Genomic DNA, 24,373 nt, shown 5'->3' with positions numbered 1-24,373 from the left:
TGGACTTCAATTTATGGAAAGGGTTTCGATGAGTATTGTAAAAATGTTTAAAATACAACAGTATTTTTGTTAAGTAGAGCATTTGAAAAATAATCGGAGTAACAGAAAATTGATCTGACCTGAAAAGATCAATTTTTATGATTTTCCAATAAATAAAAAGAGCGACAATTCCGCTGAATCAAAGTATCAAATTACAAAATTAAATGGTAATTTTGTTTTTTTTTTGCTTAATCAAGTTAGTTATAAATATTATACCTTATTATTATGTATGACTTCATCAGTAGAGTTTTTTTTGTGTTAAACTTACCGCCAACATTGCAGTGTTGTAAAAGTGGCAAGGTGACAACGTCGCTAAACATATTTACAGTCGCAGTGCTGGAAAGTAAAACATGTCAGAAAAATGCGTTGTTAAGCACTGTGCATTGTTTACAGTCAGTCCGCGTTTTTATTTGTGCGGTGAGGCAGTGATTGTTTGTTTGTCAAAATGGATTTAAATACGTTGCTGCAACGTGCACAAAATCTAGCAAAAGGAAGCGCGGAATGTGAATTGCCAGGTGTGGAGAGAACGCTGCAGCAGGTGTTGCAAGCCACAGAACAATTGCACAGTCGAGTCACCCAAACGGGCGCCAAAGAAATACAAGCGTAAGAAGAAATGGCATTCTTATTTTACCGGCATTTTAGAATTTGTATAATTTAGGCAAATACTGTTGGGATCCAAAGGCATTGACTTGCCTAAGCTAAACCAAAAACTCGAGGCGCTTCAAACGGGAAAAACATTCGAGCCAGTGGAAGCTGCCAATGCCGACACAGATGTCTCCACATTTTTGAAGAATGAACGAGAAAATGCGATTCTCTCTGTCATCGAGGATACCAACAAGAATGTACATAAGTTAACTTCACTCATAAATGAACTATTAATATTCCATATAATTTTGTGCTTTCGCAGATTAGCGACTCTGTGAATAAGCAAAAATGGGGCAACTTAATAAGCAACTGGAACGAGGAGAAAACCCGTTTGCTGGATGCTCTAATTGCACCCTCGCAGAATTTCATAGATCTGCAGCGGCTGCCCGAACAGATAATCCTAAACCCCGACAGCTCTCCCCCTTCCTGTCTGGATAAACTGAGCTTGAAGTACGCCCAGGAATTGTGTCAATACAATGGACTAGTCTTGAGAGGTCGCCCACGGCCCAATCTGGTGCAGAGATTCGCCCAACTAGCTAGCCAGTTTGGAGATGCACGTCTGGCCGAGATGTGGATGTTGCTCGCGTGTGTGACACAAGTGGGTGAAGTCGCCACTACAGCTTGTGATCCTATTAAGAGCCGCCAGCAGCGTCCAGAGTTTGTGCAGCATGCTAAAACGTATCTGGAGCGTCGCTACAGACTCTACATCAGTTCGGTTATGGTGGCCAGTGCCGATAGCTATCAACTGGTGCGCAACTATGTGAGCCAACGGTTTAGCGGACAGCAGATCATTGGTTTAGTGGACACAGCCGGTGGCAAACCATTGTGGCCACTCATCTATTATAGCTTACGTTGCGGCGCCGTCGATACTGCTGTGGAATTTCTGCGTGAGGCCGGACCGAGTTGTGATGAGTTTGCCCAGCTCATTGCGGATCGTCAAGCGGGTGTCGTGAACTCGAAAATCGAGAGTCAACTGAAGCTGCAGTATGCCAACAAAATACGCAACACTACGGATGCCTATAAGAAGGCTGTCTACTGCATTTTGCTTGGCTGCGATACGAATGAAGTGCATGGCGAGGTGGCCAAGACCATTGATGACTTTCTCTGGATTAAATTGGCTATGCTGCGTCCTGGGGATGCAGCTGGCTATAGCCACTTGCAAACCTCGTTTATTGAAAACTATGGCGAAAAGTATTTCAATGCTAGCCAGCAGCCACACCTATACTTCCAGGCGTTGGCGCTTACCGGTCAGTTTGAGGCTGCTATTGAATTTCTTTCCCGTACCGATGCCAATCGTGTGCACGCCGTGCACATGGCCATTGCCCTTAATGAGCTGGGCATTTTGGGTGGCGTACGCAGCGTAGCTCAGCCTCTGCTCACCATTGACATTGCGGATCCGACTCCTATGCGTCGTCTAAATCTGGCGCGTCTCATTCGCCTCTATGTGCAGCGTTTTGAGAGCACAGACACCGCCGAGGCGCTGCACTATTATTATACGCTGAGAAATTTGCATGATCCCAAGGGGCGCAACATGTTTTTGACGTGCGTCTGTGATCTGGTCGTAGACAGCGGCGTATTGGACACCAGCATCTTTGACCTAATATTCGGACAACGCAAGACGGGCATTGTAGCCGATCAAGAAGTCAGTGGGTAAGTTTATTTTCCTTCATTAAAGTAAATAGTACCTTAATTATAAATGTTTCCACAGCGGTTTATTTCGACAATTTAGCTGTCCGGAGTTTGATACACAAACGATTGCTGGCTTGGTGGCCGATGAGCTGGTTGCCCGTGGCAGCTTTGAGATGGCAGTGCGCTTGTATGATATGGCTGGCAAACTCAACCTGGCACTGAAACATATTTCCATTCTATTGGCTCAAGTAGTGCAGCAGCCGGCCGTAGAGGGCACATTGCGTGCCCGGCTTAGTTTGGAGACTGAGCGTTACAGCAAACTGCTTAGTGCACGGAACACGGAGATTGAACCCAAGATCCTTATAAGCTTTTCGTTGCTGCGGGATCTGCTTAAGTTTTTCGATAACTACAATGAAGGCAAGCATTTGGTGGCGCTAGAGCAGCTCGATCACACAAGACTTATACCGAATAACGTTCAGGAGGTGGATGAATGTCTGGTGAACGTTCGTCGTTTAAGCGGTGAGGTCATCAAGGTAATACCTGATGTCATGGTGGCCGCAATGGACATTATCCACATGAAGTACAAACAGATGAGATCGGGCACAGAACCAGTTAGCATAATGCATTACGAACAAACGCAAAAGTTGCGTGAACGTGCCAAAGCCATTGCAAACATGGCAGCTACGATGCCCTATTGTCCCACAAACCAGCGGCTGTTGCAGCTCGAGCTGTTGATGCATTGAGAACAGCAATAAAAATGCATAATTAAACTTTTTCAACTGTTTACATTGATTTAACGGGTATTTAACATCATTATTTCCGTTAATTAATTAAAATAAGTCTTTGCTGTTAATGTATTTCAAAAGCTTTATATTTTAAATTGCCGCTTATTGTGTAAAAGTAGTGTTGTAAAACATCTATACACGTCAGCTGCACTTGACGTGGAACCAGCTGACGCTTGCGTCGCTTGAGAACACTGTACAAATGATATTTTGTACCAAAATCTAGTTCGGTCACATTACGCTTCTGCTCGAGATGGCAATAAATTTTTTTGTAGAAAACGCGTACTTTTTCTAATCAGCAATATGTTTTCGATGGTATAAAAAACAGCAGTTGTAAGTGTCCTATATGTGTGCCTTCAATATGCAATTATAAAGTTTACATACAACAGATTCATGTTGCTTTTGTGCTGCGTAAATAAATTTTAATGAAGCGCAGTTTTGTATGTGTAGTCTGTGTGTGTGTACGGGTTTTGTCTGTCGCCGCTTTTGGCTCAGAAGAGTAGCAGGTGTGGGCTGCACATGCTAAAAACTAACTTTAATCGCAACTTGATATTTAAAACGAGGTAAAAAAACACAAAAAAGAAGACAGCGTAACACAAAACCGACGACGACAACTTCGAGTGGTAGTTTGCGTGTGTGTGTGTGCGCGCGTGTATGTGTTGCGTATGGATTCGCGTGCGTGTGCCGCAATTAAACAATAAGAAGCACAAGTGCTGTTTGTGTTTGTGTTGTGATGGATGGGCTTTGATGGTTGGGTCGGGGGGTGGTGATGCGGCGGTTTGTATGTCTGTGTTGTGTTGGGCGTGGAACGCACAATTGCCAGGCGAAACTTTTTTGTTGAAGCAGAGGAGACTGTGTCCGAGAATCCGTCTCGTCAGAGTTAACGAAGCACGAAATTGCGTTAATGTTGAGAGAGTTGTGAAAGGTTGTGTGTGTTTGCATTCGCCAGCAAAGCTAGTTAATGATTAAAATGTTAAGCCTGTAGTGCTTGAATTGCCTGCGCAAAAAAGCAAACGTGAAACGAAAATGTGTCTGGCCTCGTAAGTAAACTAATTGTTTACATGATGAGTGCTCTCGATCTTTGCATCGCTGGAATTTTTTCATGAAATTATATTGTGAGCGATCGCAATAAAAACAAATACACATGCGAGATATTTTCAATTAATGATTTCAATTGCTGTTTTTGTGGATTTAGCAGATTCCATACATATTTTTTTTTTGCAGCTTTTGATTTTCGTTTGAAACGATTGAGCAAAAAGGCAATAACACCAACGACAACAACAGCAACAACACGCACAGTCTGGCAATGGACTAAACAGCTGCTAGCAAAGACAACAACCACACTATGTCACTGCAACCGCCAAATGCAGCCGCTGCGAACAGCGCTGCAAGTAGCGGCAATGGCAACGGCAACCATCAGTTGCTGCGACCTCAGACGCTTGCTGCGCCGGATCGTGAACCCGTCGAGTTTAACATCAATTTGGTTGGTGCACCACCCGAAGTGGAGCAACTGGTGGACCAAATTAAATGCGTAGCCGAGCAGTTTCTCTATCACTGGAAGAGTTTTCCTATTGGTAAATTGCTTACGATTGAAATTCAGCGACTATATGATAAACATTCCATTATCTATTACATTTCTCTAGTGCTACCACAGCCATTGGCCAGTGGCAGCCTAATTGTGACGACGCAGAATGCGACAAATAGCGTCAGCGGTCGCAAGAAGCGACCCATTAATCAGAGTGACCTATTTATAGCGCCGCCCTTTGATGAACTGGATGCGGTTGCCTCCGATGGCAGCGGCGAGCCGCGTCGCCTCACAAATGCACAATTGAAAAGTTTACGCGAAACTGGGTGAGTTTTGGGGTCGCATGCAACAACAAATCGAAACCGAAAATGAAACTGAAGAGCTGCTAATAATAATAGTGTGATGATGATCAAGATAATGATGATGATGGCGCAGTCGAGCAGCAAATATGCAGCTAAAATAGAAAGAAAAATAAAACAATGAAGCATGCAGAGGGCGTTACACATATTTTGTTTAATCATTAAGCAATTTCGCTGCGTATACGCAATACGCGTTAAATATGCTGCTTTGCATGCGTATACGTAACATAAATGCCGTCATAAATGCTGCTGCTACTGCTGCTATTGCAATTTGTCTAAAACGCTTCGCCAAAGAAAGCAAAAATAAATAGGCAGCAAACAAATCATTTGTCACATTGCGCACGCACCACAAAGCCACAAAAGCTAATCGCAACAAAAACAAAATACAAAATTCTAGCATGTCTTTTTCAAGTCTTTATTGGGGGCGGCAGAAACATCTACTATACAATTTTAAACTTAATTTGCATGCAACACTTCTGATCACAAAAAAAACACACAACTAACTTCTAACAAACATTAAATGCGCAAATGTCTGTGTGTGTGTCTGTGTGTTTAAAGTTGCAATTAACGTAAACCAAAATGTGTTTGTATGTGAAATATTTCTGTAAAGCTTGCAAAAGGATAAATATGGAAAGCCGAAGAAATTAACTTTGGAACAATTGGAAACAATACGTAAAAATGGGTAAATAAACAACAACAAATAAGCAACGAACAACTAAAAAACAAAACCGATATAAATGTTTTGCGTGTTTGCCATTTGCAATTAAAAAACATTAATTAGTCAGTGTTACCTACGCCATAATGTACATACTATATATAAATATATAGACTATATATTTTCATTTTCAAAACCCAACATGCATAAATTATGCGTGTGCTACATTAAGTTGTTCTGTGTATTTCTTTAATGTGTGTACTACTCATAAATTTTTAGCTACGTCAAAATTGATGCATGCAAAAATCGACAAAATCGAAAAATCGACAACAAAACAAATGCATGCAAAATGAATGAGCGAAATTTTGAAATGTCTTAGCAAACTCCCCCAACCTTTGAACCATAATTATTTTAATCGTGGGTCTTCCCTTCATAGAGTCACTTTTTGCGCGATAAAGCGTGAAATTTTATTTGGTTTACATTTGAAATTCATTTTTAGTTCAGACTTAGGATAGTTACTACTAATCTCATTTCATTTCATTAACACAACGCATTTCACACACCAATTGATACTCAACTAACGCACACACAAAATTCCAAAAAACACATTCACATCATATCACACCATCTGGAAACATTACACAGAGAATCTGGACCACGCTTGAGCATGCCAATTCAATTTGTCATTAAGTTATGTGTGTATTTATCATATTATATGTGTCTTATCTGTTGCCTCACGCATTCGCTTTCCTCATTTCCCCATTGAAATAATCTCTAACATTTTGTACTTGTCTATTATTTACACACAGTGAATTCGATGTGCCGAGCTTGCACTTTACCGGCCAAGTGCACAAATGGCGTCTGTCGCAGCTGTTGCAGAAGGGAACACTGCGTGCCCACGACTCCTTTCTCAGTGATCTGGCGTTGGCAGCACGCTTTGTCGTCGTCACGGCCCGTGCCCGCATCTTCTCGCATTTCTTTTCTGTGGTGCATGCAGCGCATGCACTGCTCGATGCTCTCATCCGGGTGGCAGACATGTTTATTGGTGTGCCAGCGTTGTTGGCTCACAATCTGGACTATAAGATTAAAGAGGAACGCTGCCGTTTTCTAATTGCCGAGTTAGTGTGCCGGGTAAGCATTTTACTTTTTACTTTCTTTTTCGTACTCCTTTCTGATAATTGTCTTTGCCTTCTTGCAGCCCGAGTTCGAGGATTGTTTGGATGGCTTGTGCTCCTATGTACGCAAGATGCTGCGTCGTGCCACCATGGAAAAGTTTGATTTCAACAGCTGCGAGGTGACACAACCGGTGCCATATCTATTCCTCACACCCAAGGGCCAGGAGATTGATCTGCGCTTGTTCTGCCGCGATATCATGCGGAAAGCGCTGCCCATTTTAGTTGGCATATTGGAGCGAGAGACACGTGGTTGGTTTTTGCATTTCCGTGAGCGCCTCATTGCCGAGCTGCGAGCCAAGAAGCTGAACGATAAGGAGATCGAGGAGGAAGTCAACGAGGCGGTCATGAAGGAATATTTGCAGCGTGTCTACAGCTCGATTATGTCGAATGCCAAGTTGGCAGAGTTGGGCAATGGTGTGCCCCAATTGCTGGTGGAGCAAGCGCAATCGGTGGTCATCATGTACAAGGCAGTGGATAAGGTGCAGCAGGATATTAAGCGCACACGTGAGGATCACCAGAAGTGCCTGTCTAACGATCACTCTGTGTTGTCTCGTGTTGCGCCCTGGCTGCGCTCGAAGCTGCGCAACGCCGAGCAGCACAAGCTTTACAAATGCGCCTGGTCGGCGCATGAGGAGGCCTTGAAGATGTGCAGCCAGCACAATTTGCATCAGACCGCCTACTTTTTGTCACGCGACTTGGCTTTCATGAAGGAACGAGAGCCTGTGCTGCTAAAGGAGCTCAAGAATGCCAAGACACCTACGCGTAGCTTCCAGTGGGCATGTCGTATTTGGTCGCCACAAGCATGGATCATTCGACGCAATTTCCAAGGGCAATCCGATGTGATTCCCACCGTGATAAGTCAGCAGGCTACATCAATTGTTACGCCACGCTCGGATCCCAGCCAGCCTGTATTTCTGGTGGAGAAGGAAATGCTACGCACGACCAGTACTCGTTGGCCCTTCTGGAGGGTATTGAATCTGTTGCAGCGCACTTGGTGTTGGACTTGGAACATGATGTTTCTGCTTGGCATTTTGGTACCGTGGTGCAGTCCGCTGGGATTGCGTGCACTCTTCTGCATCAAGCCCTTCATGCCGGATTTGGAACTATCGCAAATCAATGGGACACTCTTTCCCCGCAAAACCAGCATCACGCAGACCTTGGCCTCGCGACTCATCGAGCTCTGGCGACACATATCAAAGTCACGCACGCATTTCGAAACGGAACCGGACACAGGTGAGACATTGAATAATTTGAGATTGCCATTTCAATAATAATATTTCCATATATTATTGGTAGGCTTCATTGGCAAAGGTTTGACTCGCAATTTGAATCGCACTTGGAACTACTTTGTCAAAGGATTCCTGGGCACAATTGTCATTCTGTTTGCATTTCCACTGATTTGCCTGGCAACCAGTTGTCTAAGCATTGGCCTGGCATTGTGTGCACCCCTTTGGATACCCGTGTTTGTGCTCTTGCTGCACATCTACATGATACTGGTGTATGATTTGGATGCCCCGGATAACACGCGAAATCGTTATTGCATTCTGCTAGAGGCGCTCGTCTGGAACTTCCTTGTACAGGGCCTGCTGCAGCCACTGGCAGCAATTTTGGTAGCCACGCTGCTTTGTCCGCTTGCAGCAGGCCTTGTATTAATAGGTATTTAAACCATTGTTCGGATCTAGATGGTCAGTTACTAATTATTGTCTTTATTTCGTTAGTTGGCGTTGTGCGATACACGTTCCGTTTGCTTTGGGATTCGCTCACGTTTCATTTGTTCATCAAGAAATGCGGACGTGTGCCAGCTTCGGATAGCATTGCTGTGAAACGGATTGCTGGACCCGGTTTGGCACTGGATTATTACTTCATCATACGCCCCGAACAGGCTTTGGCAGCACTAGAGGCTAAAATGGAACTGGATGAGCTGCAGGCGTATCAACATGCCACCGAACGTGTCGTGCTGCAACCGCAGCAAGATTTCCTGCAGTTTGTAGAAGCCTGTTTTGGACCCTTCTCCGCCCAGCTGTCGAAGACGGGTCCATATTTGGCGCTCGATCGGGAGGCACAGGATTTAATGAGCACACTACACGAGAAGCTGGAGAAACGACGCAGAGAGCTGCAAACGACATTGACCACACAGGTCAAGTCGCGTATTAAGCTGAATACCAAAGAATTGAAGGTAAAGAAATTTATAATCTAATATATAAAGTGCTCCTAATTAACATTTCGATTGCCGTAGATTGCTATACAACTGGCCGCCCATTTACTCGAGAAATACTATCCGTCTCATGTCATCGGTAGATTGTCGATAAGCGAAGAAGAATTTTGGGATAACAAGGTAAATAAAGTCTAGAATTGAAAGTTATAATGTATTATGTTAAATTAATGTCTTTTTTATTGTTTATAGGGTCTCTCGGTCAATGATTGGCCGGGACTCGCTGGTCTCATTTACACAGAGATATTTAGTTTAGATTTTCTAACGCCATTGACTGAAAACGATACGCATTTTAAACTAGAACCACATGCCTCGCTTGATCTAATACGTTATACGGAAATGGTTAAGAATGCCAACGATGTGATCGGTTCGAAGGGCCTCGACTTGCTGGGCAATGTGTATGCGCCGCGTGGCAATGTCCAGGTGCATTTACCATTTCTTGAAGTGACTGCATTCAATCCGCGATCACGCATCACGTTAACTTTCCGCAAGCCCGAGAAGCGGTAAGCAAATGTCATCGATTGTAAACTAGAATTGTTAAATATCTTATTTTATGCAGTGATATGTCGGTGGGTTTAACGACGCCGCGAGTGCGTGCACATCGTGCACAACATGTGCCAAAAGCGGCACAGGATGCCCCCAAGCCTTGGCGTCCATGGAAGCAAAAGAGCAGTGAGCGCAGCGTTACCGAAAAGCTACTCATACCGCTGCCTGTTCCGCATCCTGTGCACATTGCAATTGCTATTTACAATCGCGATACGGAGCAACCCATACCCTTGGACTCTGAGCTAGTCTGGGAGATACTTAAGTCCATCGAGGACTGTCAAGGCGGCGATGCAATGGTGCGTATACGCAATGAGTTTAATTAAATTCGAATTAATTCACTAACTTGTATTTACAGGCTGTACATTCAGTGGCTCGTTACCATGGAGCGGTGATGGAATCGAGTAATGATTCTCTCGCCACCAGCAGCAGCATTGGCAGCACACGGGAGTCTGGCTCTGGTTCAGTGTCTGGCTCGGCAATTGGCAACGGCACCGAGACTTTACCCTGTGGCAATCGAGAGGTAAATAATTCTATAGATTTCAACGTAATTCAAAATTAATGGGAGCGTATTCCAAATAGGTTTGCACGCAGGTGAAAGTTGATGCGGAGCCTGCGCCCAACGCCTCTGGCTTCCATTGGACGCTAAGCAATTGGGGCGCGGCACAAACGGCACGTCGACGCACCAACTCAAATGTGCGCGTTGACTTGGCTAGTCCCGAGGATATATCGCTGGATACGGATAGTTCGCGTGCTGTTTTCAACAATGCCTACGGCACCACAGTCTAAATTGCTTGTCATCAGCATCTACAACTTTATATATACATAGATATATATGTATACATTTAGGTACAAATACGAGTATGTATGAATGCGTGTGAGCGCCGCTTCGACGCATTTTTCTTCAAACAACATTCAAATTATTCGCATTATCTGCAGTTAGGCTTTTGTATATGACACGCATAACCAAAATGGCATTTCGCGAATTAATAGCTTTATTTGACTAAAAACTCGTTCGATTGATAATGGGCTATATGTTGGGCACTCCCCGAATTGTTTGTGTGGAGGGTATTCGAAAGGCTTAGCAGGCATCGCTAGTTAAAGTGTAGTATGGAACAAATTTATTCATATACATATATCTACATATATATATATATATTTACATACACATATGCGTATATGATATACATACATAATTGAGTTGATAGTATACAACAACTTATACACACACACTGATACACATTCACACTCACTCACACACAAACAAACTCTAAACAACAAAAACAACAAGAACTTATTTCTAGTCGCAAGCAAATTTTATGCAGAAATTTAACTCGAATTCTTCTTATGCAACTAACAATTAGGAATACTACAAGCTATAGCTTCACGCTCGAACAGCTTTAACAAGCAAGCAAAGGAAACATTTAAGATCAGTTGTAGTTTTTAGCTTTTGTTCCGATTTGTACAATAACAAATCAACTAATACTGCGCTGTGGTCCAACAGCAAATTCCGTCGGCATTTCAATCGCTTTAATTTTGTCTGTCTGAAAACACATTTCAAAATTTAGCTTCATTTACAAATGAATTAATGGTTTCAATGATAGATTTGATCATTAAATTGAGTTAAGCAATAGTGAGACTTATAAATCCACGTGGATAGTTTCAATGATAAGAATTTCAAATCCTTTTTTTTATAGAGTAGATAGATATTGCATGAGATCATTAACACTGACCGATTTACAAATATCATCTTCATTATAAAGCAGAAGGTTCAAAAGTATTGTGTTCCTATATACAAAGTATTGTATTGAAATTGTATTTTCAATTAGGAAACTCAAAATGTTAGTGCTCCCTTGGATCGATGCTCAGACAGATAACTGATCAATTGCAATTATATATTTGATTTAATGAAAATTAACTGATTGAATTAATATCAAAGTACAAGTATAGCAACAACTGTAAACAATAGAAGACTATTAGTTATTATAACCATTTCCCCGAATCAATTTTGTTGAATATTCCAAAAGAAATACAAATTTGGACCGATGGAAAATTAAATTCTGGCACCACTGTGCAATGGCCATGAGATTTTCTTTGTACCTAAGAAATACAAGGACCTAATTTTAACAAAACATAAGTAACGATAAATTTTAATTATACTAGATGCCACGAATTGTACTATGAGAAGTTAATGAAATATTGTTAATTAATATTAAATATGGTATAACAACTAATTTATATACTTACACATTGTAACAGACAGTACGTGTATTAAGTACTATGTTTTTAATACTACTTCGATTCCTTCTCTTTCTCTTCCAAACGAAAAACGCAAACATATACACAAGTGAAAATAAATAAATAGTATAAACAAATAAAATAACATATTGTACAACAAAAAACAAAAAAACAACAGCATTAAACAAAGGCAGTAAATTATACCTTTAAAATGTAACTTTTCACATTTATAAATCTAGTGAGATTAAAATATACAAATTATGATTGTTAACAATTTTTCAAAAGTATCTGCCGCTTTCCAATTAATTAGCTGTTATCTGTATTACAAATCTTTCTTCCCCCGCCCACTCTTACCTATACATATGCCCTCCAAAGTATTCTATATCCAATCTTTTTCAATATTGTTATTTTAACTGCCACACAACTTTTAGTATTATTTTATAACATTATCTATAATTATTTACACACACTATGCACTGCTCACTAACCTCATTTTATAACTTCGGCAGCTTCCAGTGTTTGATTTTTCTATACCTTTTTTAAATAATTATTTACTACAAAAATAATGCAATCTGCTAACTGTTCAGTTGAGACTTGTCGGAGCACTTGCTTCGATCGGTTTGAATTGAGCATTTAAGCAAACTAGCCCTAATTATGATTTTAAGCAAAACATGAACAAATTGAATGAAATTTTTACATATATTCATACATATATATGCATACAAATATACATACATACAAGCATAATTATGTAGTTATACAACTTAAACAAAAACCATACAGATTGAAACCAGAAACGATAATCTCAAGAGCGCATTGAACAATTTTATGAAAATGAATCGTAGTTTAATTAATATGTAATAAAACAAATGTTGGATAAAAAATAAATATAGGTCGTGTGTTTTTATTTTAATTTAAGCATTATTTTTAAATTCGCATATGTTGATAATACAGTCTGTTATGACTACTATTCAACGACCACATCAGCTTGCTGCTGAATTATGTTCGCCTGGTATTTTAACTGCTGATTTCAACCACGGTTGCCACTTTTGGTACAAATGTACCAAAACGGGTAAATTTTTTATGCGTTGGTACATTGGATCACTTTTTTACGTTTTGGTACATTTTTAATATGCCTGTTCTAGTATTTAAATTTTTCATCAAATTTTATGTTCACACATATTATTTTAACAAATGGCTCAGTTCCACCATACACAAATTTTGTTTCAGTTAGAAATTGAACCACGACTAGCACTGGAAATTATCGCATACAGTCGATTTGCGATGTATCGTGTCAATTGAGAAAATATGTATGTATGCGCCAATGTAAGGTCCATCACTACGTAAACAGTTATATAATGTAAATCACAATTTGTAAGTCACAATTTGTGAATCACAATTTGTGAAATACAAAAAATCTTCGTGAAAAATGTTTGGTACATTTTTGCTCCAAATTTTAGTACAAAACATTTTTTTGGAATGGCAATCGTGCCTATGTGTGCTTGAAAATTTGGAAGGATATGCCCGAGATATTGCTTGTTTTCGAAAAAACGCCCTTGTTGTACCCCTTGTTGTAGTAAGTTGAAGAACAATTTTCAACTTTGGAAAGGATTTTGAAAATGAAGTTAGCATAAGTGAGCAATAACTTCAACTATATGTTGTAGTGTCATCAATTCTTAATCCGTCAATAGTTGTCTTTTTCTGAATTTTTCTGCACAATTGGCGCAATTCCCATTTTTTTCACGTTTTCCAACACCGATTTGTGCTCTGTAGGAAATAGAGAGAAGGACCGTCTGAAGCAATGTTTTGTGAATAACTTCCATGTTTTTGATCCTAGCACATCCGGGCTTGGATTTATATTGAATCTACCAAGAGTGAGGTCTTTTTCTCTAAAATTGTTCAAAATATACAAATTTTTCAAAATTTTGTGGGCGGAAGGGGCGAGGAAAACGTTGAATGGGCGTGCCGAATTCTAAAACGTAAATACATTGGAGTAAAAATTTTATAATACTAACTCCACAGGTGTCCGTAATATTCATTTTTTTCAGATTTTTGTGGGCGGTAGAGGTGTTGCCACGCCGACTTTTCTATGATACATTTCTTGGGAATGTAGTAAAATAATACCAAAACCAGTAAAAAATCTTTTTTGGTTTACTCGTAATATTAATTGCCAGCTAAAATGGAAAATTTGAATTTAATATTTTTGCAAGACAGACAAGACAGACAAGCGGACATAGCGGACATAGCGGACATGGCGGACATAGCGGACATGGCGGACATAGCGGACATGGCGGACATAGCGGACATGGCGGACATGGCGGACATGGCGGACATAGCGGACATAGCGGACATGGCGGATATGGCGGACATGGCGGACATAGCGGACATGGCGGACATAGCGGACATGGCGGATATGGCGGACATGGCGGACATAGCGGACATGGCGGACATAGCGGACATGGCGGATATGGCGGACATGGCGGACATAGCGGACATGGCGGATATGGCGGACATGGCGGACATGGCGGACATGGCGGACATAGCGGACATGGCGGACATGGCGGACATAGCGGACATAGCGGACATGGCGGACATAGTGGACATGGCGGACATAGCGGACATGGCGGACATGGCGGACATAGCGGACATGACGGACATGGCGGTTATAGCGGACATGGCGGACATAGCGGACATGGCGGACATAGCGGACATAGCGGACATGGCGGACATAGCGGACATGGCGGACATAGCGGACATGGCGGACATAGCGGACATGGCGGACATTGCGGACATAGCGGACATGGCGGACATAGCATACATAGCGGACATGGCGGACATGGCGGACATAGCGGACATAGCGGACATGGCGGACATGGTGGACATAGCGGACATAGCGGACATGGCGGACATAGCGGACATGGCGGACATAGCGGACATAGCGGACATGGCGGACATGGCGGACATGGCGGACATAGCGGACATGGCGGATATGGCGGACATGGCGGACATGGCGGACATGGCGGACATAGCGGACATGGCGGACATAGCGGACATAGCGGACATGGCGGACATGGTGGACATAGCGGACATGGCGGACATGGCGGACATAGCGGACATGGCGGACATGGCGGACATGGCGGACATAGCGGACATAGCGGACATGGCGGACATGGCGGACATGGCGGACATAGCGGACATGACGGACATGGCGGACATAGCATACATAGCGGACATGGCGGACATGGCGGACATAGCGGACATAGCGGACATGGCGGACATGGTGGACATAGCGGACATGGCGGACATGGCGGTTATAGCGGACATGGCGGACATAGCGGACATAGCGGACATGGCGGACATAGCGGACATGGCGGACATAGCGGACATGGCGGACATAGCGGACATGACGGACATGGCGGACATAGCGGACATAGCGGACATGGCGGACATGGCGGACATAGCGGACATGGCGGACATGGCGGACATAGCGGACATAGCGGACATGGCGGACATGGTGGACATAGCGGACATGGCGGACATGGCGGACATAGCGGACATGGCGGACATGGCGGACATAGCGGACATAGCGGAAAATTGGTAAATCACAATTTGTGAAATACAAAAAATCTTTCGTGAAAAATGTTTGGTACATTTTTGCTCCAAATTTTGGTACAAAACATTTTTTTGGGATGGCAACCGTGATTTCAACAGCTCGCGACGGCATCAACAAGAGAAGCGTTCTTAAAAAGTGTACTGCATACTTTTAAGGGCACACAAAAATAATTTAAGCATTCTGAAAATTAGTACTTCGGCGGCTATATTCTCGATTAAGTGTTTAGAAGATGGCTTCGTAAGATCACAAAATCAACTCTAGCGATTTACACTCAAGAAAATGAATTGTAATCAAAAATTCCCTAGTTGTGCGCTATTTTCTGTTTATTAAAAAGATCCTTGTCACCTTGCATGATGTTAGTCCTGTTTTATATGTCAATATGTTTTGTTATATCATTGGGCAAAAAGATATCTCGCTCTTCCTTCAAATGGCCGAGAATCGATTGAATATTTTAATTGTACAGCACTGTATGTTGTAGTGTTATCAATTCTTAATCCATCAATAGTTGTCTTTTTCTGCATTTTTCCGCACAACTGGCGCATTTCCCATTTTTTTCAGAGAACCTCACGTTTTCAACACCGATTTGTGCTCTGTAGGAAATAGAGAGAAGTCTGAAGCCATGTTTTGTGAATAACTTCTATGTTTTTTGCAGTGCATATCCGGGCTAGGATTTATATTATGTCTACCAAGAATGGGGTCTTTTTCTCTAAAATTGCTGAAAATATAAAATTTTTTCAAAATTTTGAGGGCGGAAGGGGCGGAGAAAAATTGTAATGGGCGTGTCGAATTCAGAAACGTAAGTCCATATTGGTGTAAGAATTGAATACTAACTCCATAGGTGTCCGTAATATTCAATTTTTTCAGATTTTTGTGGTCGGTAGAGGTGTTGCCACGTCTACTTTTCTCTGATACATTCCTTGGGAATTTAGTAACATAATACCAAAAACTGCAGTAAAACATCTCTTATGGTTTACTCGAAATATTAAATGCCAGCTAAAATGGAAAATGCCCCATAGTACAGTGGCGCCAAATTTAAAGTTTGAAAGCAAACGAGAAATAGCGTGTTCACTAACTTTTGAAAATAACTAACGAAACTGGTTTTCAAAGCAACCGCTTGCTGCTGATTTATGTTCGCCTGGTATTTTAAATATTGATTTGCCACTTCTTAGACTTTCGTGACGGTTACTAGAAGCCAACACCAGCAACAACAACAACTATAACATCAATAATTTCAACAACAACTACTAATTGTGTTAGTGTTTTTAATGTCTACTCGATACCGCCACAAACTGCAGAAAAGATTCAACCCACCAGGAGAAATACCAGGCGAACATAAACCAATAGCGAGCAGAAATACAGCAAGTCACTTGCTTAATTAGTGGAGCCATCTATCGCAATGTAAATGTAAGCTGTTGCACCCTCAAAGTATACTGCTGAAAATTTGATATTTTTGCAGTGGACTAAGTAAGACAGACCGAACAGAGCAGACAGAGCGGACAAGACAGACAAGACAGAGCGGATTTTATCAGATTTTTGTGGGCGGTAAAGGTGTTACCACGCCTACTTTTCTTGGGAACACTCTTATGGTTACTCTTATGGTTTACTCGTAATATTAAATGCCAGCTAAAATGGAAAATACCCCATAGTGCATTGATAGGTTTTGTAGATTATGAATTTCTTTTTATTAAAATAGCTTAAGTATTAAACAGATTCTTAGGAATATTAATTAATTGTTAGCTTATAATAAAATTAACCAACAAAACTCGCATCGAGTACATGGTAATAAACAATTCGAAACGGTGAATATATAAGGGAACGTATAATCACTATAACTGATTAGTTTTCTGTTTGATTTCTTGATTGCAACTGTGGATTTGATGATAATTATTGTAATTTACAAATTACGTTTGTATGTTTATATATAATTAACAAAATAATGAATAAGTAACTTAAAAACAGCTCAAATTAACAATTAAGTAAATTTTCCAAGTCGCTTTGCGACACATTGCCATTGAAACAGTGTATATAAAGTGGGTATAAAAAGGTTGTAGAAATAGTTGGGGGATAGGAGAACAACTTGTGGAAATGCGGATCAAGAAATCCACTAAATAACATTTTAACAGCCCTAAGTTCTCTGAGTGAGTGTACTAGTTATATATGAAGGTACTTTTCTTAGTTAAAGTACATGGTTTTTTCATTTTTGATTTTTTACTTCGAAATGGTCGAGTCAATAAACTGTCTTGAGAAAATGTTTTACTGGCATTCGATTATAAGTAATACAGATTGGATACAAATAGTATATGGTCTGGAGCAGTAAAAGATCCCCAAGTTTTCTTCTAAAAACAAACGGAATTATAACATTTTATAATGGGGCTTCCCGAGTGACCAACTACTAACTGAGATTGGAACAAATTACGAGTGGAAAGTAGTGTCGAATACTTTTAAGTTAACTTCTATGTAGTGCATGATCTACACAAGGGAATGTTTTAAATTCAATCGACTTGATTTCATTTGATTTCTGTGCTATGCTAAGTCTTGCGTTAACCCCTATTTTCTCAATATCTAATTTCTGGCTCTCTGGCCGTCGTGTTGAGCAGTCCCAATCGCTGTTTCTGTTTGCGTTGTTCCGTCATGTGATCCTTGAGCTCGTGCAGCTGTGTCGAAAGGTTCTTGATCAGCAGCTGTGTCTCCAGCAACTGGGCCTGCATGCTGCGCAGTTCGATCTGTTCGCCATCGGCATCGACAGCGGCCAGCGACATGGCCCGTAATCGTGGAAACCATTCCAATATGCCGGCCTTCACCATGGCGTATACGTAACTCTCGGGTCCAGTAAACTCTGTGGGATCCTTAACCTTGACCAGTACAATGAAGTACAAGTAATGCCACATATTGTGTTCGCTTTTGATATGCTCCTCAAAGCTGACCGTTTTGTTATCGAACGCGGAGCGATTCAAGGAACAAATGAAGCAAGTTGTCTTCAATATCGCTTCCTTTTGCTGCTTCTCTGATCTCAGATCGGCAAAGGTATCGATAATCACACCAAAGATTAAATTCAACACGATAATGATGACAATAAAGAAGAACAGCAAATCATAGATTACGCGTGCTACGAAGAGACCCTCCTGCAAGTCAAAAATAGTCATTAAAAACTATAATTTTAGTGAAATACAAAAGTTTTTTTACCTTGCTGGATGGTGCTCGGAGTATATCGCCAATGCCGCCTCCATTGCGCAATCCTTGGTTCAAAGTTGTCACAATGCACATGACTAGCGAGTCACAGGAACGTTCTTTGGCATCGCCATTAGTAGCCACCTGCTGTGAGGGGTTCCCATTGCAGCCACCAAGCTCATCTGGCTTGGCGCATGTCTCTTCTAAGGACGCAGGCATCGAGATAGTGACAGGCGTTGTAGTTTCCTCCTCAAAGTCAACAGAAACGAGGAAATCATCTTTGAAGAACATGTAGCCAATAATGGAGAATAGATAAACCAATATCAATGCCAAAACCGCAGTCAAAACGATTGAGCGACCGTTTCGAGTTACAGAGCGAATAACGTTAACCAGAGTTTCCTCACGGTAGACGACATCAAAGAGCTAAAATACACATTATGGATTAATTGGATTTCTTTCGTATATATAGATGCAACATACCAGCAGCGAGTAGAAGAACGGATGGAAGATCAGTCCACAGAAGCAAAATGCTATATAAATGCAGTGATAGAGCAGCTGAACATCAGTGATGATCTTAAGGAAGCGTTTCTCTAGCGTGCCTTTGTTACCCATTATGCTCACAATATGAACGCTCTTCAGAGTCACCTGCAAAAGTATATTAAGATGAATTAGACTGCATTTAAAATCGATTCGATTTAGAGTATTACTCACCGTGACAACGCCCAATAGGCAGAGTGTCGATTCTGGACCCAGCATAAATATAAATCGGAGTATTACAGATCCAATGAATGTGCGTATCCCCGATTCGCGGGGAAGCGTTATCACAATTACCAGCGAGAATATCAATATGGCCCAAAATAGCAGAGAAATGTGCGAGCTGAGTTCTGAGGTTAAATAAACAAAATATTAAGAAGCTGATATTAAATGGAGATAGTAGATTCTTGGCTTAAAAGTCGAATGTGTAAAATACCAAAAATACGATAATTTACTTTTAGATAGTAAGTTTGAATAAAATCTTTTGATGCAGACAGAAAATTTGGAGATATATAGATAAAATAATGATCCGTCGATAAACTAAATACTTTTTGTGGAAGAAAGGAACGAAGAACATATATAAAATATGTTTGTTCTTAAAAGAGCAATCTTTTACAAAGAAATCCCAATACACAAAACAATGTACCTAAATAGAATACATAATTCATTTATAAAAACACATCAAATTGAATGAAAATGTGTTGGTTTACCTGGCACAGTGTTGTCAAAGGGATAGAAGAAAGCCACAATCATATTGATGACGACCACGCAATTAAAGAGTATGTTACTCCACAATGACATATAGCTGCTAATCCAGAAGAGTAACTGCTGACCTGTAAATGAGGAATTTTAAATGTTTTAGATACTAATTCAATCATAATAAATGATTTAGTACATACTTCGCAGTTTCTTTTGCCACTTCATCTCGTTGAACATCTCCTCGGCCTTGTCAAAGAAATCTGCCACCTTGGATCCCTGATCATCACGTTCGGCCGTGTTAAGTATTTTAATTTTCGTGTCTGTGGTTAGATACTCGCATATTTCGGGTATGGGGAATACAATTTGCTCCAGAGTGCGGTCATTGCGAACGATCTAAAGAAGAATACAAAATATATTTAATTTATATAATTCATAGTAAAGTTGTTAGTGAGAAACTTACTTCAATTTGAGCTGTGTGAGTGGCATAATACATCAGAGCCTGACTTGTCTTGGCATCAAAACTGGCCGATTGAGGATCCTCGGAGGCCTTCAAGAGTGCTGCCAATTCCTTGTTGTGCTGTGCCAGCTGATGGCAGAGTATATAAATGTTGTGTCCCACCTCGCGTGGACTGACCGTTGCATCATCGTCATCTGTGGCTGCGCTGGGCTCATCCGCATCGTCCTGCTCGTCGATTAGCTCCTCCTGGTGATAAGCCTTGCAAGCGACTTCGACCAGCTGCTTGGGATTCATGTTGTAGAGAATACGCTCGGCATTCTCGCTGTCGCCGCGACTCTCCATAATGGCCAGCAACAGCTTCGAAGCGTTATTTTTGAGCTCCAACACCAGATCCATGCGATTCTCACCCAGCGGATTAATGTTGTTCAATATCAAGGCCGTAATAATGTCCAAACCGTTCGATTCGTGTGTGGCAATGCAGTTCTGGTTCTCATGGCACGGTCCCTGACAGTACTCGGTGAGCGTCTCCAGTGTTTGATTGATGAGCGCCACATTGTGCTCGTTGATGTAAAGTCCAAGTAGCCCAAGGCCGCCCGTGGTTGAGCCACAGATGCAGTCAAGAAACATGAGTGTCTCAGAAACAAGATTGTTGTTGGTTTTGTTGTTTTGATTGCGCAACAGATTCTGTAGATCAGGATTGTGATTCTCGCAAAGCAGTTGGAGAAAACGTAGAATGGGTTGCATCACAAGAACCTTGTTGGACAGCTGATTGCGTTGCTCCTTGGTGTCGCGATGCTTCTCTAGTTTCTCAGCAAGTATATCCTCGAGTGGACTATTCACACTGATCGCTGAACTCTCCTCGCCCGAGTGTATATTCCGAGCATTGCCATAGGCTCGCGCCGTGGCCAAACCTGCGTTATGTAGCTCTCGTTTCAATTCATCCGTTATAACGACACCATTGCTCTTTATGCCATGCTTGCGCGAGATCTTGTCCAGCTCCATATTGGCGTCTTGCTTGTGCTCATGCGCCTTTGCCGCAATGTCTGTGGTGTTGACGGAGACCGTTGATTTGATCTCCTGCTGGGCATCCTTCATCTTCTCAAAGAACACCTTGAAGAAGGCCTGATTTAGATCATCGCTGAGAAACTTCTGGAACATGCCCTTCTGTATGATGGGATTGCCGCCCTCAAGCAGCGCGATTCCCAGTTCGACAGCCTCCACAAAGATGTTGGGCGAATGCACCGATTTGATGACCAGTTCGACGACTAAATCGGACGCACCCTCGCGATCCAAATGATTCTGCATTTCGTGCAACGTTTTGCCGGCACGTGCCAAATACTTGGCACCCGGTCCATGGGTGACTAGGTGCAGCTGCTTGGCCGGATCGGAGGCAGCTGCAGCGGCAGCCGCAGCAGCAATCGCTGCCGCAGCTGGTAGTTGCGAGTGTTCTTCCTCTAGCTTAGGCGCGCTCTTGGTCTGGAAATAGCGTAGTAGCAACGTCTGGCGCAATGCGTCACCTTTTTCGCCATAGTTGACATCGATGGCCATCATTTCGCGTAGCGTACGCAGTACTTTGACACACATGCGCTCCTCCTTCTCCTCGAGTAGCTTCTCGGTGTGCTTGATCAGTTTGCGTATAAAGCCGCCGCTTTCACAACGTTTTCTCGCCTCGGTGCCAGCGGGAAAGAGCAGCTCAGAGCGATAGAGTATATCGACCAGCAGAGAGAGTTCCGCTTCAACGACCGGCTTTAGTTGATCCTCTAGTAGCGAGACAATGTCCTGCAATCCCTCAATAATAGAGCGATCCCAGCGCATCAGATTGGCGGATTGTTGCGTCTCGTATTTGGGCTGCTTGGAGGCCAGCAGCCATTTGGTTGTTTGACGCGTCAGCATCGCCGTCTTGCTTGACATGTTTGCCACCTGTTGCTCCAGCTCTAGTGGCAACACAATGCTGCGCATCTTCGCCGACTCGGTCAACGTGCGTATGCAGTTCTCCACATTGAAGCGATCGGCCAGCGACAACCATTTGCATTGGGTAAGACGATAGGCTGCCTGCAGGAGCTGCACAAAGATCACTTGCCGCGACTGGATGATCGTGCTCTGATCGGAGAAGGGGCTGGAGAAGAAGCTGCTTAGTAAGTTGGTAACACCATTGAGTACATAAGCCAGCAGCGTCTTGTTTGCTGTGGCCGTAGTATTCGATATCAATTGATTGAGATCGACGAGGAAACTTTTTTCAAAGAGACTCCACATGTGACCGGATGCATAAATCTCCTTCATTTCCACTTCGGTATCAATGTAGCAATGATTGAGGAAATCGACATAAGCCTCTTTTACTTCTGGCATGCAGAGAGGATGACAAATGACCGTTACAATGTCATCGAGAGATATAAGATTGTTGCACTTGATCTCCGTGTAGACATTCTTGCCCATGGTGCAGCAGGCGAGCAGCTTGACCAGCTCCACATGATACTTGAGCGGACTGTCGTCGGGCAGTTGTGTGCGTCGCTGTAGCTGCTGTTGCATCATCTGCACAAAGTGATGGAACGATGTCTTGTCGTTGTAGAACACCAGCACATCTTCGCCGGCATTGATAAGCTCCTGCATCACCATGTCCTGGCACTTGCGTATGAATTGATTCTCTGCCTTGACGATTGTCTGCAGGAACTGCAAGTAGGCCACATGCCGGCCATGGATCTCAATGCAGTGCACAAAGTGCTGAACCACCTTGTCGGTCACCTCGTTGCAAAGTGCCAGGTTATCCTTGAAGATGGCGCACACGGTCTTCGCCTCGAGTATCTAAAAAGGGAAAGGAAAGTAGGAGAGTTATTTACTGATTTAATTGTGCCGTTTCATTAACTTACGCCTGGATTAAGGAACAAGTCGAGATGGTTGTGAAGCAGCACTTGATTTTGCTGATTGCCAAGGCAAAAGTTTTGCAGAAATTCATGAGCCAGACACATGAGCTCCTTCATCAGCACATCGTCCTTTTCATCGTAGGGATTCTGCAGCAGATCTAGGACCACGGTGTGGACTCCCACATTGCGCAGCAGTCGCTGCTCATGCTTGCGTGGCTTCACAATGGGACCTGCAAGAGGAACAGTTTATATCTTAAGATTGTTCAAGCAGATCGTTGGATTTCTGTTCCCACCTGCTGTTACGCAGAACTTGTTCATGCGTATAAGGATCTCCTTGACCTTCTGATACTCGCTGCGCTGTTCTGGTGATAGAGTGGCATCATACTCCAAACTATCCGCACCTCCCACAGCATCGGTGCCCAGCTCATCTGTCGCCTTGGCCTTGTAGACCCACAACTCTGACTTCTCCACACTCTGTCGCAAGATGTCCAAGTCTGATTTGATTTGCTTGTAGGACTCCACATCGCTGTCCGAGACAAGCAGTTGCACCTGTAAAGTTGTAAAAGGTTTGCTTAGTTTATATCACATCTTGTTGTGCAAAATTCATTATAAATGTTGCAAAAATAATACATACAAAATCAAAATATCTTTCAGTACGATATGCGGTATACGTCCACTTTAGTGTTAATTGGTTAGTTGATTGATTGAGATGTTGAGTTGTTAGTTAGTTAGTTTTGGTTTGTTAGTTAGTGTGTGTTAATAGTGCATGTATTACAAGTGTGTGTTGCGTATGAGAAATGTTACGTGTAACGATTATTAGTTGAGATCGAGAGCGCAAAACGAGATCGAGAGCGCGTTGCATGCAAACACAAGAGAGATGAAGATTATATATTGAGAGAGAAAGAGAGAAATTAGAGAGCAACAACTATAATGCAAATGCCCAAGTAATCAGATTAGATTATCTAATATGTAACTAGCAACAAATAATAATCGGCACTCCGAAATTTGAATACGCTTGCAGAGATACTTTAAACAACTTTGATAAGGTTGTGCTATCTAAATTAAATTGTAGTTATAAAGTTTATAGGTTCATAATATAAACTGTATTAGGTTTGCTTTCAGATTAAGTTTTTAATGACGCAGACCGACTTGCTGACATGCAAACATTCCAGATATGTGAATACAATTTAAGGTCAATTGGTTATAGTATCTAAAATATTACCAAATGAACTTACGAGTTCT

At 42.1% G+C, this 24,373-nt stretch overlaps 3 protein-coding genes across 4 annotated transcripts in view; 2 read left to right on the top strand and 1 right to left on the bottom strand.

The window, feature by feature from the left end:
- The first annotated feature begins 418 nt into the window (after positions 1 to 418).
- On the top strand, positions 419 to 3,116 carry LOC117573648 (nuclear pore complex protein Nup93-1). Its single transcript, XM_034256968.2, has 4 exons — positions 419 to 642; positions 698 to 881; positions 947 to 2,334; positions 2,393 to 3,116. The coding sequence occupies exons 1-4, from the start codon at positions 485 to 487 to the stop codon at positions 3,054 to 3,056; spliced, it is 2,394 nt and encodes a 797-aa protein (XP_034112859.1). The 5' UTR covers positions 419 to 484; the 3' UTR covers positions 3,057 to 3,116.
- A 188-nt stretch (positions 3,117 to 3,304) lies between these two features.
- On the top strand, positions 3,305 to 12,549 carry LOC117573647 (uncharacterized). 2 transcript variants are annotated; one of them, XM_034256965.2, is made up of 13 exons: positions 3,305 to 3,428; positions 4,320 to 4,669; positions 4,739 to 4,946; positions 5,590 to 5,661; positions 6,444 to 6,765; positions 6,833 to 8,042; positions 8,106 to 8,465; positions 8,528 to 8,985; positions 9,046 to 9,144; positions 9,214 to 9,524; positions 9,581 to 9,863; positions 9,923 to 10,087; positions 10,147 to 12,549. In XM_034256965.2, the coding sequence occupies exons 2-13, from the start codon at positions 4,441 to 4,443 to the stop codon at positions 10,351 to 10,353; spliced, it is 3,924 nt and encodes a 1,307-aa protein (XP_034112856.1). In that variant the 5' UTR covers positions 3,305 to 3,428; positions 4,320 to 4,440; the 3' UTR covers positions 10,354 to 12,549. The 2 variants fall into 2 exon arrangements, with proteins under 2 accessions (XP_034112856.1, XP_034112857.1); XM_034256966.2 differs by lacking the exon at positions 5,590 to 5,661.
- Positions 12,550 to 17,087: 4,538 nt separating this feature from the next.
- Positions 17,088 to 24,373, bottom strand: part of LOC117576871 (inositol 1,4,5-trisphosphate receptor) — a 23,293-nt gene continuing 16,007 nt past the window's right edge. The window contains exons 13-21 of the mRNA XM_052008182.1: positions 23,425 to 23,680; positions 23,138 to 23,361; positions 20,277 to 23,072; positions 20,017 to 20,209; positions 19,828 to 19,950; positions 19,295 to 19,467; positions 19,064 to 19,228; positions 18,599 to 19,006; positions 17,088 to 18,537 (exon numbers count right to left, since the gene is read on the bottom strand). Of these exons, the coding sequence (XP_051864142.1) occupies positions 17,971 to 18,537; positions 18,599 to 19,006; positions 19,064 to 19,228; positions 19,295 to 19,467; positions 19,828 to 19,950; positions 20,017 to 20,209; positions 20,277 to 23,072; positions 23,138 to 23,361; positions 23,425 to 23,680 (4,905 nt within the window). The 3' untranslated portion in view covers positions 17,088 to 17,970. The remainder of the gene's footprint in view (positions 18,538 to 18,598; positions 19,007 to 19,063; positions 19,229 to 19,294; positions 19,468 to 19,827; positions 19,951 to 20,016; positions 20,210 to 20,276; positions 23,073 to 23,137; positions 23,362 to 23,424; positions 23,681 to 24,373) is intronic.

The sequence above is a fragment of the Drosophila albomicans genome, chromosome 2R (assembly GCF_009650485.2).
Source record: "Drosophila albomicans strain 15112-1751.03 chromosome 2R, ASM965048v2, whole genome shotgun sequence".
Taxonomy (NCBI): Eukaryota; Metazoa; Arthropoda; class Insecta; order Diptera; family Drosophilidae; genus Drosophila; species Drosophila albomicans.
Note: the sequence above shows the minus strand (reverse complement) of the source record. Positions and strands in the feature narration are given on the sequence as shown.